Raw genomic sequence first — 20,486 nt, 5'->3', positions numbered from 1 at the left:
TCCAAGATGGCTGCGCCCATGGACCGGCCGACAGCGCTTCTAGGAAGAAACCAGCGGGGACCAGCGATCAGCAGGAGCCGGCGAGGAAGCAGCACAGCAGCGGCACCCTCCAGAGGAGAACAGAGAAGACCGCCCTGAGAGAGGAGTGCGGCGCGGGACCCGGAAGACAGCGCGGGTCAGCGCCCGCAAAGTTAAGCTGCGGGGTCTGATTCTGGGGTCTCCAGAGCGGCGTGTGACAGTACCCCCTTCTTCAAGAGTGGCCACCGGACACTTCCTTGGTTTATGAGGAAATTTCATATGGAACGCTTTGACCAGACGGGGCGCATGGACATCGGAGGCATTTATCCAGATTCGTTCTTCCAGACCATAATTTTTCCAGTCGATGAGGTATTGAAGACGATTGTATCGACAACGGGAATCTAAGATTCTGTCAACTTCGAACTCCTCTCCTTGTTGTGTTTGAACACAAGAAGCTTTGGGAAGGACCTTCTGAAATCGGTTTAAGACCAGTGGTTTAAGAAGAGAAATATGGGGCCTGATTCAGAGCCGGACGCTATTTGCGCTCGCTCGTTCAGAAAAAAGGGGTGGCTATTCAAATGAACCGTTCGCTCTTTGCGGTCTGTTCACGCCTCTAGGTCTGAACGAGCGTACAAAACATGCGGTCATTTTTTGGAAAACTACGCCCCCTGGCCGGTCGCATCCTACGTCATGTCCGCTATTTATTAGATTAATCGAGTACATCGACCAGCGTATGAACTGCTCGCTATTCTTGTGGTTGGTTTTTCCTACCGCAATCTTGCGAGCAGTTCTGACTATAAAATAACCCAGTGACGTGGTCAATGACACTGCTGTATTAATTATGCACACCCATAAAACGCCCATTTTGACCTTTAAGCACGCCTGCGTTCGGATCTCCACTCCCCGTTTTCAAGCACCTTCCCCTGTTACCACCCACATACGCCTCCTCCTGTCACTCAAAATAGCAGGCATTCGCTATTTAGCGAACAAACGATTTTCGGCCACACTGACTAGTTCGCGCATGCGTATTACGATCCATACGCATGCGCAGTTGTGCAAACATTGCTCGGAATGAACGAGCGGCCGCTTACGAGCGGCTCTGAATCAGGCCCATGGAAAGAACTTGGAATGCCAAGAAATGGAGGAAGTTTTAGCTTGTAGGCCACAGGGTTCAAAACTTTGACAATTGGGAATGGACCAATGTACCGCGGGGCAAATTTCATTGAGGGAACTCGGAGTCTTAGGTTTCGGGTAGAGAGCCAGACCATGTCCCCAGGTTGGAAATTGGGAACCGCTCGTCTTTGGCGGTCAGCAAATCTCTTGTACCGGGCTGAGGCTTTAGTCAGAGAGGAACTAACCTTTTCCCAGATGTTGGAGAACCGTTGAAGAGACATCTTGGCAGCGGGCACATCTAATGTTGGAAGTAGAGGGAAATCTGGCACTCGAGGATGATGACCAAAAACTGTAAAAAAAGGAGTTGAGTTGGTGGACGTGTGATGATTGTTGTGAGCAAATTCGGCCCAAGGAAGAAGTTCAATCCAGTCATCTTGGGAGGAGGAGACAAAAGTGTGTAGGAACTGTTCCAGGTCTTGATTGACCCTTTCGGTCTGACCATTGGTCTGGGGGTGATAAGCGGTAGAAAATTTGAGTTTTATTTGAAGGGCTGAGCAGAGTGACCTCCAAAACTTTGCTACAAACTGTACTCCCCTGTCGGAGATGATCTTTTGAGGAAGGCCGTGGAGCTTGAAGATCTCTTTTATAAAACTCTGGGTGAGTAGAGGTGCAGACAGAAGCCCAGTAAGAGGTACAAAATGAGCCATTTTAGAAAAGCGATCCACGATAACCCAAATTGTGTTGTGGCCCCGAGATGGAGGAAGATCAGAGATGAAATCCATAGAGAGGTGAGTCCATGGCTTAAATGGAATTGCAAGAGGCTGGAGTTGACCGTGTGGAACCCGCCGAGGTATTTTGTGTTGGGCACATTTGATGCATGACGAGACATAAGACCTGGCATCCTTTTTCATCGAAGGCCACCAATAGGACCGCTGTATGAACTCAAGGGTTTTATCCATACCCAAGTGACCAGAGAACCGGGAAGCATGGGTCCAATGCAGTAACCTCTTGCGGAGTTCTGGAGCGACGAAAGTCTTCCCAACCGGGGGTATAGAAGATAATTTGGTAGAGGCGAAGAAAGCTGGATTCAGGATTGGTTGGGCCTGGTCCATGGGTAGATCAGGGTCGCTCGTCATGGAAAGGGAGAGTGCGTCGGCTTTGAGATTTTGTGAGCCGGGACGATAGGAGAGTTTGAAGTTAAATCTGGAAAAAAACATGGCCCACCGGGCTTGAGGAGGGTTCAAGCAATTTGCAGATTTAAGATAAAGCAGGTTCTTGTGGTCTGTAAAAATGGTAATGGGGTAGTGAGCTCCTTCTAGAAGATATCGCCATTCTTCGAGGGCTAGTTTCATGGCGAGTAACTCTTGATCTCCGATGGTTTAGTTCTTTTCTGCAGGCAAAAACTTCCGGGAAAAGAAACCACAGGGATGAAGTTTTTCATCTTTAACCGCTGGGAGAGTACAGTACAGACTCCTTCGGAGGATGCGTCTACCTCCAGAATAAATGGCCGGGTGGAATCCGGTTGCTTTAAGATGGGAGCGGAGATGGAGGCTTGCTTAAGGAGTTGAAATGCTGAGGTAGCTACGACGGGCCACTTAGTTGGATCTGCTCCCTTACAGGTAAGGGCTGTAATAGGAGCTACCAGTGTTGAAAAACCTTTCACAAACTTGCGGTAATAGTTGGCAAATCCTAGGAAACTTTGTATGGATTTTAAGGAAGAAGGAAGAGACCAATCAAGAATGGCTTATAATTTTGAAGAATCCATTTGAAGGCCTGTTCCGGAGATGATGTACCCCAGGAATGGTACACTTGAGACTTCAAACAGACAGTTCTCTAATTTGCAAAAAAGTTGATTGGACCGCAATCTCAGAAGGACTTCTTTCACCTGGTCTCGATGAGTTTGGAGGTCTTGAGAAAAAATCAAAATGTCATCCAAGTAAACGACCACGGACTTGTACAAAAGATCCCAGAAGATTTAGTTGACGAAAAACTGGAAGACGGCTGGAGCATTACAGAGGCCGAAGGGCATGACGAGATATTCGTAGTGCCCATCCCTGGTGTTGAAGGCCGTTTTCCATTCATCGCCTGGACGGGTACGAATTAAATTATAGGCCCCTCTTAGATCGAGTTTGGTAAAAACCGTGGCTCCCTTGACTCTATCGAATAACTCTGTTATGAGAGGAAGAGGGTAGCGATTCTTAATAGTTATTTCATTAAGACCCTGGTAGTCAATACACGGGCGCAGCCCACCATCTTTCTTTTTTACGAAGAAAAATCCAGCCCCGGCTGGAGACGTGGAAGGTCGAATGAAGCCTTTACTTAAGTTTTCCTTAATATACTCTGACATAGCTTGAGTCTCAGGGAGAGATAGAGGATAGGTTCGGCCTCTAGGAGGATTCTTCCCGGGAATCAGATCTATGGGACAGTCCCAATCACGATGGGGAGGTAATAGATCTGCGCTCAGTTTGCAGAAGACATCCGAAAACCCATCATAATCTTTGGGCAGGTCTATAGAATCCTGTATGATGGAAGATCAGACAGGTACTACCCGCTGAAGGCAGCCTTTGAAATAATTGGAACCCCAAGAGGTTATTTGCATGGTGGTCCAATCAATTGGTGGTGAATGTCTCTGTAGCCAGGGTAGCCCGAGGACTAAAGAATGAGAGGCTTTGGGAATCACTAGGAAGGACAGTTGTTCGGTATGAAGCACCCCAATGGTAAGTCTAAGTGGTGCTGTACGATGTGTAATGGTTCCACTAGTAATGCGACTACCATCGATGGCAGTTAAAGTAATGACTCGAGATAACGCTTCTATGGGGATTTGATGTTTCTGGGCAAAGTCCGTAGTGACAAAGTTCTCTGCTGCTCCAGAATCCAGAAGAGCTAATACAGCTTTGGAACCTCGAGGAAGCTTTAACTGAGCCTGGATGGTGGAATCAGACTTCCTATGTGATTCGATGGCAACTCCTAACTTAACCTCTCTGTCATAAGTTAGGAGGAGGCGTTTCCTGGACGAATTGGACGGATGGGACAGGATCTAACTAAATGTTGAGCAGATCCGCAGTACATACAGAGGTTCTGTCTCTGCCTTTTCTGTCGTTCCTCAGCCGATAGACGAGAGCGGTTGACCTGCATGGATTCCTCGCCCATAGGAGGAGAGGGTAAACGGGAAGCTGGACGTGGCCTTCCGCGATCAAGTCTGCCTCTTTCCAAGGCACTCTCCCTGTGACGAAGATCCACCTTGTTGCAAAGGGAAATTAAATCATCCAAGTTGGTTGGGAGGTCACGGGAAGCTAAGTCGTCTTTGAGTCTTTCTGAAAGACCACTCCAGAAGGCAGCGATGAGAGCATCCTCGTTCCAATTGAGTTCTGAGGCCAGAGTTTGGAACTGGACTACATATTGACCGACGGTCCTGCTACCCTGACGGAAGCGTAGAATATCAGCTGATGCGGAAGTGGTTCTTCCAGATTCGTCAAAGATTTTGCAAAACGTGGAAATGAATTCGGAATAGTTGGAGAGCAGAGGATCGGACTTCTCCCAAAGGGGCGAGACCCAGTCGAGTGCTTGGCCAGAGAGCAGAGAGATGATATATGCCACCCTGGTTCTTGCTGTCGGAAAATTGGCGGATTGTAGCTCAAACTGGATTTCGCATTGGTTTAAAAAACCCCTGCATAATTTGGGGTTGCCATCGAACTTGCCAGGAGGGGAAAGCTGAAGACGAGCAGGAGGTAGAAGTGGGGGAGCAGGTGACACCACAGGAGGAGAGGTGGCTTGGGAGCCAGCGGGAGCGGGATGAGCCAATAAGGACTGAATGTTGTCCAAGCGTGACGACATATCTTGGATGAACTGGATCAACTGGGCCTGAGAGGTCTCCTGTCTTTCCAGACGAGATAGTACATCCTGCGAGGGATCTACCCCAGATCCTTGACCACTTGCCAAGTCCATCTGGCCAGTGCAAACTGTCACAATCGTGGGATTTGGAAGCTGTGTTCCCGGACTGGGCCTTGGACCTGTATTACTTGGTGCAGACGCTCGCTGGAGGAGACTTGGCTTAATAAAGTTTCTCCGCATGAGGGTGCAGCGAACTGATAGGAGTTTGAGGAATGTAGAAGTAGCGTGGTAACTTGGAAGCTACGTGGAGCAGCTGGATAGCCGTGGATAGATGTTGGTAGCTGGGCAGCTACGTGGAGCGGCTGGATAGTCGTGGGTAGACGTTGGTAGCTGGGTGACTACGTGGAGCGGCTGGATAGGCGTCGGTAGATGTTGGAAGCTGAGTGGCTACGTGGAGCGGCTGGATAGCCATGGGTAGATGTTGGTAGCTGAGTGGCTACGTGGAGCGGCTGGATAGCCGTGGGTAGACGTTGGTAGCTGAGTGGCTACATGGAGTGGCTGGATAGCCGTGGGTAGGCGTTGGTAGCTGAGTGGCTACGTGGAGCGGCTGGATAGCTGTGGGTAGACGTTGGTAGCTGAGTGGCTACGTGGAGCGGCTGGATAGCTGTGGGTAGGCGTTGGTAGCTGAGTGGCTATGTGCAGCGGCTGGATAGCCGTGTGGAGACGTTGGTAGCTGAGTGGCTACGTGGAGTGGCTGGATAGCCGTTGGTAGGCGTTGGTAGCTGGGTGGCTACGTGGAGTGGCTGGAGAGCTGTGTGGAGACGTTGGTAGCTGGGTGGCTACGTGAAGCGGCTGGGTAGCCGTGTGGAGACGTTGGTAGCTGGGAGGTGAATACTAGCAGGAAACACCTTTGGAGCACAGTGGGTAGGCTCACTTAGTAGAACTAAGAAAGTAGTTGCACTGGCAACTTGTGTCAGCATTGGGGATCCTTTTATAGTGGACGCTGAGAGCTGACAGGCTGAGAGAGAAGGAGAAGATTCCTCATTTGTGGTAGTGGAGTCACATGGGCAATCCAAGATGGCCGCGCCCATGGACCGGAGGACAGCGCTTCTAGGAAGAAACCAGCAGGGACCAGTGATCAGCAGGAGCTGGCGAGGAAGCAGCACAGCAGCGGGACCCTCCAGAGGAGAACAGAGAAGACCGCCATGAGAGAGGAGTGCGGCGCGGGAGCCGGAAGACAGCGCGGGTCAGCGCCCGCAAAGGTAAGCGGCAGGGTCTGATTCTGGGGTCTCCAGAGTGGCGTGTGACAATGCATTCCTATGTTGGAGTGGGTGCAAACGCAGTGAGCATATCTGCTTGCTGGCACATGCCTTGCACCATGCATGGCGTGATTTGCACCGTATGCAGCAAAGATGTAGCAGGCCACATCTGTACTTACAATTGTTTAACCATTTACTACACACACAGATATATATATATATATATATATATATATATACACACACACACACACACACACACACACACACACAGTGCATCCGGAAAGTATTCACAGCGCTTCACTTGTTCCACATTTTGTTATGTTACAGCTTTATTCCACAATGGATTAAATTCATTTTTGTCCTCAAAATTCTACACACAATACCCCACAATGACAACATATAAAAAGTTTTTAGAGATTTTTGCAAATATAATGAAAAAAAAAAACTAAGAAATTACATGTACATAAGTATTCACAACCTTTGCTCAATACTTTGCTGATGCACCTTTAGCAGCAATTACAGCCTCAAGTCTTTTTGAATATGATGCCACAAGCTTGGCACACCTATCTTTGGGCAGTTTCGCCCATTCCTCTTTGCAGCACCTCTCAAGCTCCATCAGGTTGGATGGGAAGCGTCGGTGCACAGACATTTTCAGATCTCTCCAGACATGTTCAATTGGATTCAAGTCTGGGCTCTGGCTGGGCCACTCAAGGATAGAGATGAGCTGTTCGGATTCTGTGGAATCCAGACCGCTCAGAACAGTGTGGATCCGAGTCCACCCGAGTCGAGGCTCGGGTGTTCCCGCAGACTGGGATCATCACTGCGAGGCTGACGTCGGATCTCGTGAGAGTGCTAAACTCGCGCGAGAGTTCACCTCTACATAAGGCGCCGAGACCCACGGCTTGGCTCCACTTCCCCTGCACGCTCCGTACTGTATGCAACTCTGCATGTGGGCGGTTTGGCTGAGGGGGCACGGGCGGCACACTGAGTGGCTGTATAGGGGGCACACTGCATGCTGATGCTGCGCTTTACTCTGCTGATCAAGTGCTGTGTCCAGAGACTCACAAGTGGCTGTGATTGTGTAAGGGGGTACATTGACTGCAAGTGGCCGTGTGTAAAAAAAATTTAAATAAAAAAGTTTAAAGTTTAAAAAAAACAAAATAAAACTTTTTTGGTGCTGTACCCCACTGTGTATACAATCACAGAGACTCTGGGGACCTTAGCCATCTGTGTATAAAAATAAAAGCACCGTGACTTTGTAGGCGATAGCACTCTGTGTAAAAATACAGGCACCGTCACTTTGTGGGCGATAGCCCTCTGTGTATAAAAACACAAGCACCGTGACTGTGTGGGCCATAGACCTCTGTGTATAAAAGACACAAGCACCGTGACTTTGTGGTGTCTGTGCCGCTGCACCGCTGCTCTGATGCTTAGTAACCAGTCAGCTCACTGCAACCTTTGGCCAATAATGGTGAAAACAATATTATAAGCTGTGAGGTGATCTAAATTGACTGTAAATGACTGGAAATTAATGTTATAGAGGTGAATAACACTAGGAAGGAAAAAAAAGCCCAATTTATGTGATTTTAGCTTTTTTTGTAAATTTTTTTAAAAAATCCAAATCCAAAGCCAGTCACCGCAGTTTGGCTAATGCAAAGCCGGACGACGAATTAGAACCAAATCCGGCAAAAATCGTCTGGCGCACATCCCTACTCAAGGACATTCACAGAGTTGTCCTGAAGCCACTCCTTTGATATCTTGGCTGTGTGCTTAGGGTCCTGCTGAAAGATGAACAGTCGCCCCAGTCTGAGGTCAAGAATGCTCTGGAGCAGGTTTTCATCCAGGACTTCTCTGTACATTGCTGCTTTCATCTTTCCCTCTATCCTGACTAGTCTCCCAGTTCCTGCCACTGAAAAACATCCCCACAGCATGATGCTGCCACCACCATGCTTCATTGTAGGGATGGCATTGGCCTGGTTATGAGTGATGCCTGGTTTCCTCCAAACATAACACCTGGCATTCACGCCAAAGAGTTCAATCTTTGTCTCCTCAGACCAGAGAATTTTGTTTCTCATGGTCTGAGAGTACTTCAGGTGCATTTTGGCAAACTCCAGGCAGGCTGCCATGTGCTTTTTACTAAGCAGTGGCTTCCGTCTGGCCTCTCTACCATACAAGCCTGATTGGTGGATTGCTGCAGAGACGGTTGTCCTTCTGGAAGGTTCTCCTCTCTCCACAGAGGAATGCTGTAGCTCTGACAGAGTGACCATCGTGTTCTTGGTCAACTCCCTGACTAGGGCCCTTCTCCCCCAATCGCTCAGTTTAGACGGCCGGCCACTGTGCTCATTGGGACCTTCAAAGCAGCAGATATTTTTCTGTACCCTTCCCCAGATTTGTGCCTCGAGAAAATCCTGTCTCATAGGTCTACAGACAATTCCTTGGACCTCATGCTTGGTTTGTGCTCTGACATGCACTGTCAAGTGTGGGACCTTATATAGACAGGTGTGTGCCTTTCAAAATCATGTCCAATCAACTGAATTTACCACAGGTGGTCTCCAATTAAGCTGTAGGAACATCTCAAAGATGATCAGTGGAAACAGGATGCACCTGAGCTCAATTTTGAGCTTCATGGCAAAGGCTGTGAATACTTATGTACATGTTATTTCTTCGTTTTATTTTTTTTATTAAATTTGCAAAACTCTCATAAAAACTTTTTACAGGTTGTCATTATGGGGTATTGTGTGTAAAATATTGAGGACAAAAATGAATTTATTCCATTTTGGAATGAGGCTGTAACATAACAAAATGTGGAAAAAGTGAAGCGCTGTGAATACTTTCCGGATGCACTGTATAAATTTCTACTATTCACCCCATTATATTTCATGCAATTACTGTACACTAACATAACTGTTATCAAGCCCTTAAGGTCATCCTGCTTGATATTGTACCCCCAGCTTCTAGGGAACCACAGAGATGGAGGCTCCGTCACAAAGCAGCAAAATGTGAGGACAACCCACAGTTACTGATGGTCATGGTACAATCCAGGGAGCTTCCTACTTCCTTCCCCCTCTGCCCTGTGGCCGCATAGTTGCCAAGTCCGCTTATAACAAGCGGAATTGGGCTTGTTTTTTTTCCCAGTTGCTTGTTTTTTTGGATGGTTGCTTGTTGCTTGTTTTTGGGCTTATTTTTTTTAGGTAGCTTGTTTTTGGGCTTGATAGCCAGGTCCCACTACTAAGGTGAGCAAATGTTATATAGCTCCTTCACCAATCCATTTATGTTTAGCTGTCTGTCTGGATGTATATCTCCCTGTATATGTAGTTATATAGATTTGGGTACCTAGAATGACTCGTTTAAACTATCAATAGAAGTTACATTTTCCCATATGTCAGTTTTTGACGTGTTTGTGTAAATGACTCTTTTGTCCTGTACTTTACCGCGCACAGAGGGCCTGATTCAGCCGTGCACACTAGTTGTTTGAGAATCTGCGCAGGACCCATTCTGTGCATGTACAGAACGGGTCCTGCTATATCGCACAGGCACCTGTATGCATTTGCCTGATTGACAGGCAGGGGAGTTTGCGGGGCGGAGATGGCCTGCGTTCCTGGAAACCGGGGGCATATTGCCTCTATTTTCTGCATTCCCGTAAACGGGGCCATGCAGCCCCCGTTTTCTGGGAGTGGCAAGGCCAGGCTTGCCTGCCCTCCCGATTTGGTCGGGAGCCTCCCGAATATCGGGGGCCGCTCCCGACCCCCCGGAAAGGCAGGCAAGCCTCCAGGCTGCCGCCTACCCCCCCAAACTACTACTAAAAAACCCTGCAGCGGGGGGGCCCGATGACGCGATTCGCGCAGAATCATATCATCGCGGCTCTGCCCCTGCTTCACAATGCCTTTTTCCCGGCATTGTGAAGAGGGGGCGGGGCCACGATGACGCGATTGTGCGGTCCCGCCCCTGGTCCCGCCCCCAAAACGGCATCATAGCCCGGCCACTCCCCCGGCAGAATGCAGGCATTCAGCTCCCTCCCTCCCGGAAGGAGCTGAATGTCGGCAAGTATGGGCAAGGCTAGGATCTGCATCCATGGACGCAGACTTCCTGGCCTTGCAGGATGACAGAACACGGCCAGCTTCAGCTACTGCAGCCTGACCAAGGGTGCAACCATCACGATCGATGGTTGCAATGGTGATCCCAGACTGCAAGCTTGTCCGCAGCCTGGGATCACAGATGCAGCAAGGAGGTTTCAGACACCTTCTGCTGCATTTGCATTTTAGGAAGGACGGAATTACAAAGCTGCTTGTGTGCGGCTTTGCCATTCCGTCCTATGCCGAATCAGGCCCCGAGTGCCCTGCACTTTACTTCATACAGTGGAGTCTATTCGTAGAGCAGGGAAAAGTTGTGTATTGCAAATATTTCTATGTATTTGAATAAAATGAACAATAAACAATAACGTTTGTGGTTTTCATTAAATTACCCCCACCCCCTTACCACCATATTACGTTGGGCTTTATCGGATTGGGTTGGGCTTGTTTTTCACTCAAGCGTTGCTTGTTTCTCATTTCAGAGTTGGCAGCAGTGTCTGTCTGACTGGGACCTGAGACAGGAGACAGCAAGCTACATGGCATCCATGCTAAGAGGAGAGTTCTGCCCCATGACCAGCACATCAGAAGATGAGGAGGGGGATTCTGATGATTTGGAGGGTGAGGACCCCAAAGCGCAGGCAGAAGGGAGTCTTACTGTGATTGATTACTTTAATTTTTTTAGTTAAATTTTTCTAAATATCAGAAATTCCTTATGAGATTTTTTGACGGTATATTACAGTATATTATGGTATATTACAGTATATTATGGTATATCACAGTATATTATGGTATATTACAGTATATTACGCTACGTTACAGTATATTTGGAATCTACGCACAAAGGGCCTGGTTCACTATGGATCGAAATTGTGATTGCAATAGTGATTAGGCACGCAGTTCAACTGCGATAGTATGCTAATCCACGGTGATCGCTATCCTGTCACAGCACTACACAGGGACGTCCACTTTACCTTACACACATCCGTAATGTTTAGCAAGACTGCAAAACCATCGGTACAATGGAGTACCATCGCAGCCACACGCACACTTGCACACGGTCTGACCTTACTCAGGAATTGCTCATTGCATCGCACGCTATGAGGCGTCAGGCTGCGTACGGCACTTTCTTTCAATCACTCGGAGCAGTCACTGTCCAGATCGCAGTGTCTAGTTCGCGTATGCGTGCTGCAATGCATGCGCAGATCGCAACAATCGGCCGATTGCATGAATAATCGCAGTTGCCATCCGTAATGAATCAGGCCCAAAATTACAAGGAAGTTGATAAATATCATGTCAGATGTAATATGGCTGTTGAGTACTGTAATGGTAATGGCCATGAAACCAGGCATATGTACCGGGGTGATGCGGTTGCAGAGACGCGTATAAGATGGCGAATTAATGTATTTTGTTTCCTGGGCGCAGTGCGCCTGTAATTACTGATGACTTGTATTCTGCTCCAAATCATCCCATACAGTGACGGAAATCACAGATAATCACTGGCCAACATCTGAGGAAACGTCCAACCTTCATCTGTCCCGAGCTCCACAGTTTATTTGCCTTAGTCCCCAGACACTTATTTTCTAATCCCACAATGTTAAACATCACCCTTGGAATTATAATGTTATATATCTACCCCTCTGTCCATATAGCCCCCCTCGCTACCCCACTCCCCTCTAATGTCGGGTACACACTTACCGACCCACTGACCGATATGCCTGGCCACAGGAATCGGTAGTGATGTCATGGTGGCCCCTGCGGCCGGTTTATGGGTCGGGTCACAGGCAGATGTGCACGATATATCTGAAAGCTATATTCATCTGCCATGATGCACAGCAGACACGATATACTGTATCTGTGAAGAACATTGTTCAATGATATATCAGGTGTAAACACTGGTCAATGGCTAGGACGGTATATTGCCCATCAGCTGTACGAGCGATATATTGGCCAGTGTGTACCCAGCATAACTGATACTCATGAACTTCTTTCCTATCTTCCTACACTGACTCAACTGGCTCCCGAATCATTAATCCTTTTAGATCTTACAATCAGCATTTATACCCCTCTTCTACCTCTCTGGCTGTGCCCCCCCCCCAACCCCATCTCCAAAAAATGTCAATCCAAATACATGCACGTCTTCCAAATCCATAAAATCTGAATCTCTATCATACCTGCTGTTTCCCATTACTCTTATCCTTTCTATGTGCCATATGGAATCCACTCCCTGTCTGTAGCAGAAAAATGGCTCCCACAATCAAACACTGCCTTAACTGCAGCCCTATCACAGTGTGTTCTCCATCTCAACCGTAACCCCAGGGCTGGAAGCAGACAAGAAGTTGGGTTTGGACTCCTCTTTTCCACACAATGCACATTTACAGCTTTAAAAAAATGTCACATCCCTCATGTTATCATGTTGTTCAACCCATCCTTTCCGTGTTTCGCTGTGGTCTATTGGCCCTCTGTATCATACAAACAACTCATCATTTCTTTGCTTGGCTCCCACCTTTCTTATCCTCTGATATCCCCACCATTATCCTGGGTGATATTACCGACCTACTCTATATACAGTAACCCCCTCTCTCTGCCTCCCCCGGTGATTCTTCTCCACATGGGGCACCAGGCACAGCTCCCACCATCACGTACCTTCCTCTTTCTTCTGCAGCTCATTCAAAACTTTGTCATTCATCATAATAGTGATTCCAAGTAATTCTTTTGACTTCTGAAACTCCAGAAGAATTGTCTCAGCCTATAAAACACGAGGATCTTATGTCAGGAAGAACAGTCAGGAATCCGGGGACAGCGTTATGGAGAAGATCATGTTTATGTCAATCAGAAAATATTTCATGGACAAAAATTTTTTTTTTGAGAATTGTATTATTATTATTATTATTATTATTATTATTAGCATTATTATTATTATTATTATTATTATTATTATTATTAGCATTATTATTATTATTATTATTAGCTTTATTATTAGCATTATTATTATTATTATTATTAGCATTATTATTATTATTAGCTTTATTATTATTATTAGCTTTATTATTATTATTATTATTATTATTATTATATTTGTGAATTAAAAAGAAGCATGTAACTTCCATGTATGTGAATGTAACAGGACATTTAACATGTATGTGTACCATTAACATCACTTCTACAATATATTCCAGGTTCCGGAAATGATCACACACAAGGGGCCTGATTCTGGGTCACACTCACAAGCGCACACATTAGCATCTATTGGCGGTCGCCCGTCTGTGCCTTTCTACACATTTTGCTACAAACTCCTTCCCTGGTGTACATCCGTGCGGCCATATGTACAAGGACTGCGACACTCACTGTCAGTGCCTGCTGCAATACCGATTGGTGCGACCTTAAACGCCAAAATGGTTGCGCCATGGAAACTTACACCAGCCCTATGGCAGGCGCCATGTCTCCAACTCAGAGCCATAACTAGACATTTTAGTGCACTGTGCCAGAGAGAGCATTTGCCCCCCCCACCCGAATTTTAATTAGGGACATAAGATAGTGCACCCGAAAAGAGCCATGGTCTCATGGGAAGGGCCAGGGAAGAGATAGGGGAGGCCAGGAGATGCTGGGGATAAATAGGGACATAATATAGTGCACCTGAGAGAGGACCATGACCTCATGGGGAAGGGCCAGGGAAGAGATAGGAGAGGCCAAGAGATGCTGGAGATAAATAGGGACATTATAGTGCACCTGAGAGAGGACCATGGCCTCATGGGGAAGGGCCAGGGAGGAGATAGGGGAGGCCAGGAGATGCAGGGGATAAATAGGGACATAATAAAGTGCACCTGAGAGAGGGCCATGGCCTCATGGGGAAGGGCGAGGGAAGAGATAGAGGAGGCCAGGAGATGCTGGGGATATATAGGGACATAATATAGTGCACCTGAGAGAGGGCCATGGCCTCATGGGGAAGGGCCAGGGAAGAGACAGGGGAGGCCAGGAAATGCTGGTGATAAATAGGGACATAATATAGTGCACCTGAGAGAGGGCCATGGCCTCATGGGGGCCAGGGAAGAGATGGGGGAGGCCAGGAGATGCTGGTGATAAATAGGGACATAATATAGTGCACCTGAGAGAGGGCAATGGCCTCATGGGGAAGGGCCAGAGAAGAGATGGGGGAGGCCAGGAGATGCTGGGGATAAATATGGACATAGTATAGTGCACCTGAGAGAGGGCCATGGCCTCATGGGGAAGGGCCAGGGAAGAGATAGAGGAGGCCAGGAGATGCTGGGGATAAATAGGGACATAATAAAGTGCACCTGAGAGAGGGCCATGGCCTCATGGGGAAGGGCCAGGGAAGAGATAGGGGAGGCAAGGAGATGCTGGGGATAAATAGGGACATAACATAGTGCACCTGAGAGAGGCCCATGGCCTCATGTGGAAGGGCCAGGGAAGAGATAGGGGAGGCCAGGAGATGCTGGGGATAAATAGGGACATAATATAGTGCACCTGAGAGAGGGCCATGGTCTCATGGGGAAGGGCCAGGGAAGAGATGGGGGAGGTCAGGAGATGCTGGGGATAAATAGGGACATAATATAGTGCACCTGATAGAGGGCCATGGCCTCATGGGGAAGGGCCAGGGAAGAGATGGGGGAGACCAGGAGATGCTGGCGATAAATAGCGACATAATATATTGCACCTGAGAGAGGGGCATGTCCTCATGGGGAAGGGCGAGGGAAGAGATAGGGGAGGCCAGGAGATGCTGGGGATAAATAGGGACATAATATAGTGCACCTGAGAGAGGGCCATGGCCTAATGGGGAAGGACCAGGGAAGAGATGGGGGAGGCCAGGAGATGCTGGGGATAAATAGGGACATAATATAGTGCACTTGAGAGAGGGCCATGGCCTCATGGGGAAGGGCGAGGGAAGAGATAGAGGAGGCCAGGAGATGCTGGTGATAAATAGGGACATAATATAGTGCACCTGAGAGAGGGCCATGGCCTCATGGGGAAGGGCCAGGGAAGATATAGGGGAAGCCAGGAGATGCTGGGGATAAATAGGGACATAATATAGTGCACCTGAGAGAGGGCCATGGCCTCATGGGAAAGGGCCAGGGAAGAGATAGAGGAGACCAGGAGATGCTTGGGATAAATAGGGACATAATATAGTGCACCTGAGAGAGGGCCATGGCCTCGTGGGGAAGGGCCAGGGAAGAGATGGGGGAGGCCAGGAGATGCTGGGGATAAATAGGGACATAATATAGTGCACCTGAGAGAGGGCCATGGCCTCATGGGGAAGGGCCAGGGAAGATATAGGGGAAGCCAGGAGATGCTGGGGATAAATAGGGACATAATATAGTGCACCTGAGAGAGGGCCATGGCCTCATGGGGAAGGGCCAGGGAAGAGATGGGGGAGGCCAGGGGACGCTGGGGATAAATAGGGACATAATATAGTGCACCTGAGAGAGGGCCATGGCCTCATGGGGAAGGGCCAGGGAAGAGATAGGGGAGGCCAGGAGACGCTGGGGATAAATAGGGACATAAAATAGTGCACCTGAGAGAGGGCCATGGCCTCGTGGGGAAGGGCCAGGGAAGAGATGGGGGAGGCCAGGAGATGCTGGGGATTAAAGAAGAGGAAGCTACAAGTGAGAATGATAATAAATAGGAAAAGTGACAGGCCCTAACAGCACCTCATGCCCTGCGGTGCCCTGTGCCGTGGCACTGGTCGCACCATCCTAGTTACGGCCCTGCTCCAACTGACCGTGGCCTCCTATGTCTATGGCTGTGTGATGCACTGACACGCCTGCAACACGCCCACTGAATGGACCATTTAGGCATGCCCTACTAGCCACCTGTCAGTCACTGCCCAGGAACGCCCATCGCTTCTCCACAACATTTCTGACACCGTCTATCTCGATGGCAGCGCCGCCTTTGTACGTACACTACGTGTAACGCAGGCGCTGTACGAGTCTTTACAAAGTTTCACGCATGTGCAGTTGCAAAAAAATCATTGCACTACGTGGACATCACCACGGCGAGCGGATTGCCAGCGGCTCTGATCCAGGCCCAGTAACAGATTGCTTACTGCACGCTGTGGTGTTTCTGTATAATAGTATATTATAATAGTATAATAGTATGTATGAATAGTTCCCTCTTCGCAAGTCACAGACTTTGATCAATAAATAACCCGTGCTATTAGCATTTATGCTGTAATGCTCCTCTGCTGCTGTTACTTACAGTGTGGTATACCGTATGGTGTGCATTTGGCATCCCGGCGCAAGTTGATGCAGACGCTTACAATACCGGTGTCAGAATACAGACGCCAGTCAGAATACCGGCGCCAGTATCCCGACCGCCGGGATGCTGAAGGTAATTAGTGGGGTGGTGGGGAGGGTTAGGTTTAGGGGTAAGGGTTAGGCACTAAGGGGGGAGGGTTAGGTTTAGGCACTAGGGAGGGTTAGGGTAGGGAGAGTTAGGGTTAGGCACTAAGAGGGGAGGGTTAGGGATAGAGTAGGGAGAGTGGGAGGGTTAGGGTTAGGCACTAAGAGGGCAGGGTCAGGGATAGAGTAGGGAGAGGGGGAGGGTTAGGGTTAGGCACTAAAAGGGGATGGTTAGGATTAGAGGAGGGGGAGGGCTAGGCACTAAGGGGGGAGGGTTAGGGTAGGGAGTGGGGATGGTTATGCTTACAGTAGGGAGAGGGGGAGGGTTAAGCACTAAGGGGGAAGGGTTAGGGTAGGGAGAGGAGGATAATTAGGATTAGGCACTAAGAGGGGATGGTTAGGGTTAGAGTAGGGAGAGGGGGAGGGTTAGGCACTAAGGGGGGAGGGTTAGGCTAGGGAGAGGGGGAGGGTTAGGCTTACAGTAGGGAGAGGGGGAGGGTTAGGCACTAAAGGGGGATGGTTAGGGTAGGGAGAGGAGGAGGGTTAGGGTTAGGCACTAAGAGGGGACGGTTAGGGTTAGAGTAGGGAGAGGGGGAGGGTTAGGGTTAGGCACTAAAAGGGGATGGTTAGGATTAGAGGAGGGGGAGGGCTAGGCACTAAGGGGGGAGGGTTAGGGTAGGGAGTGGGGATGGTTATGCTTACAGTAGGGAGATGGGGAGGGTTAAGCACTAAGGGGGAAGGGTTAGGGTAGGGAGAGGAGGATAATTAGGATTAGGCACTAAGAGGGGATGGTTAGGGTTAGAGTAGGGAGAGGGGGAGGGTTAGGCACTAAGGGGGGAGGGTTAGGCTAGGGAGAGGGGGAGGGTTAGGCTTACAGTAGGGAGAGGGGGAGGGTTAGGCACTAAAGGGGGAGGGTTAGGGTAGGGAGAGGAGGAGGGTTAGGGTTAGGCACTAAGAGGGGACGGTTAGGGTTAGAGTAGGGAGAGGGGGAGGGTTAGGCACTAAGGGGGAGGGTTAGGGTAGGGAGAGGGTTAGGCACTAAGGGGGGAGGGTTAGGGTAGGGAGAGGGGGATGGTTAGGCACTAAAGGGTTAGGCTTACAGTAGGGAGAGGAGGAGGGTTAGGGTTAGGTGCTAAGAGGGGACAGTTAGGGTTAGAGTAGGGAGAGGAGGAGGGTTAGGCACTAATGGGGGAGGGTTAGGGTAGTGAGAGAGGAGGGTTAGGGTTATGCAGTAAGAGGGGACGGTTAGGGTTAGGGTAGGGAGAAGGGGAGGGTTAGGCACTAAGGGGGGAGGGTTAGGGTAGGGAGATGGGGAGGGTTAGGCTTACAGTAGGGAGAGGGGGAGGGTTATGCACTAAGAGAGGACGGTTAGGGTAGGGAGAGGGGGAGGGTTAGGTTTACAGTAGGGAGATGGGGAGGGTTAGGCACTAAGGGGGGAGGGTTAGGGAAGGGAGAGGGGCAGGCTTAGCATACAGACCATCAGGTGTCGGCATGTTAACCCTGTTGGGATCCAGGCGTCAGAATTATGACTATCTGGATCCTGTCTTTCGGTATTACATACCGATTCCTACCATACTACTCACCACCACTTTGTTGTGACAATGGTGAATGGTGTCTTTTGCGTATTAGGGCTTAATATGGGAATTATATCACTTTGGGAATTGGCACCAGGTACTATGAAGCAGATCAAAATATTCCCATTTCCATGGGTTCGTATGTTCAGTCAGCCAAGTATAAAGCATTAATTTATCATTGTCACCTATGTGATCAGATGCTTCTTACACAATGTATCATTTAGTTTGTATTTAATCACCCTTTATATTCCCATATTTTATTTACTAAAGAATATTCACTGCTGAAACCAAAGGCAAGTACTGTATCCTGTGGCCCCTACTTGGGGAAACAGCAACCAGCTCAGTGAGACAGGACAGCACCCAGCTCAGTGAGACAGGACAGCACCCAGCTCAGTGAGACAGGACAGCACCCAGCTCAGTGAGACAGGACAGCACCCAGCTCAGTGAGACAGGACAGCACCCAGCTCAGTCAGACAGGACAGGGCCCAGCTCAGTGAGACAGGACAGCGCCCAGCTCAGTGAGACAGGACAGCGCCCAGCTCAGTGAAACAGGACAGCGCCCAGCTCAGTGAGACATGACAGCGCCCAGCTCAGTGAGACAGGACAGCGCCCAGCTCAGTGAGACAGGACAGCGCCCAGCTCAGTGAGACAGGACAGCGCCCAGCTCACTGAGACAGGACAGCGCCCAGCTCACTGAGACAGGACAGCCCCCAGCTCAGTGAGACATGACAGCACCCAGCTCAGTGAGACAGGACAGCACCCAGCTCAGTGAGACAGGACAGCGCCCAGCTCGGTGAGACAGGACAGCGCCCAGCTCACTGAGACAGGACAGCGCCCTGCTCAGTGAGACATGACAGCGCCCAGCTCAGTGAGACAGGACAGCACCCAGCTCACTGAGACAGGACAGCGCCCAGCTCAGTGAGACAGGACAGCGCCCAGCTCGGTGAGACAGGACAGCGCCCAGCTCGGTGAGACAGGACAGCGCCCAGCTCGGTGAGACAGGACAGCACCCAGCTCACTGAGACAGGACAACGCCCTGCTCAGTGAGACATGACAGCGCCCAGCTCAGTGAGACAGGACAGCACCCAGCTCACTGAGACAGGACAGCGCCCAGCTCAGTGAGACAGGACAGCGCCCAGCTCGGTGAGACAGGACAGCGCCCAGCTCACTGAGACAGGACAGCACCCTGCTCAGTGAGACATGACAGCGCCCAGCTCAGTGAGAAAGGACAGCACCCAGCTCAGTGAGACAGGACGGTATCCGGAACACACTTTGTAAAAACGCTAATTTTTCCTTCACAGTTTCCCTATGGGGTGAAATTACTGCTACATATTATGTGTGACTGGAGCCACTCAGCTTCTCCCTGGTCTAATATGCAAAAAATAATAAATAAATCACATTTTTCAAAAATGTTGACATTCTGTGCAGATCGGAAACCGGCCATGAGAATTCCAAGGAAAGATTGTCAAAATGATAAAATGTATAGAAAGTGTTTCTCTGTCACAGCTACACAATGTAATAACACCGTCACCTACCTGTGTGCCTTTATGTGGCTCACTATTGTATCTCTCTTCTAGGAGCTTCATATCCTCCTTAAACTTCCGGTACCCGCCTGACGTGGAGTACAAACCTTCTTTCACAGCTTTCTCAATGTCCTCATAGTGTTTGATAATCAGCTCCTGACAATACTGGCGAGACTTCATATCGTTCATCTTGGAAAATTCACTTTTTTTCTCCTCTATGTTTTTCTGTAGGAAATAAATAGTCATGTAGTGATGTACTCTTGGGGTAAGGTAGTGTAATACTGTAATATTCCATGTGGTGATCTCAAAAGTTTCTGTGAAGAATTCTGTGACTTTAAGCAATTCATTGTGAATATAGGAGCTGATTCAGGCCCTCTCGCTAGGATGCGTTCGCTCGTAGCTACTGATGGTTCGCATTGTGCGCATGCGTAAGTATCGCAATGTGCGTGCGCATACCACATGTGGTTATACTGAGATATGATACACTATCTAACTGAAGGAAACATTATATATCATATCACATGGGTAATGGGAATGCAATAAGGTCTCAATAAATTTGTAAAGAATACATTTTGTAGAAAGGACCTGTAAGCGATCTTATAATAATTGAGGTAACAACGTAGTGAATGTGAAAGTCTTATATATTCACACCAGACACAGGGCCTGATTCAGGCCGGCTCGCGAGCGCTCAGCACTCGCAAGCGGGTCGATGGCCAGGCGTGCGCGAGCCACAGAACAAGCA

General features: G+C 49.0%; 1 protein-coding gene across 1 annotated transcript in view; it reads right to left on the bottom strand.

The window, feature by feature from the left end:
- Positions 1-20,486, bottom strand: part of LOC148517814 (guanylate-binding protein 7-like) — a 155,100-nt gene that overhangs the window by 45,642 nt on the left and 88,972 nt on the right. Inside the window, exons 8-9 of the mRNA XM_088478183.1 lie at positions 19,757-19,969; positions 12,938-13,040 (exon numbers count right to left, since the gene is read on the bottom strand). Coding sequence (XP_088334309.1) covers positions 12,938-13,040; positions 19,757-19,969 — 316 coding nt within the window. The remainder of the gene's footprint in view (positions 1-12,937; positions 13,041-19,756; positions 19,970-20,486) is intronic.

This window comes from Taudactylus pleione, unplaced genomic scaffold, assembly GCF_031769625.1.
Source record: "Taudactylus pleione unplaced genomic scaffold, aTauple2 ptg000209l, whole genome shotgun sequence".
NCBI lineage: Eukaryota > Metazoa > Chordata > Amphibia > Anura > Myobatrachidae > Taudactylus > Taudactylus pleione.
Note: the sequence above shows the minus strand (reverse complement) of the source record. Positions and strands in the feature narration are given on the sequence as shown.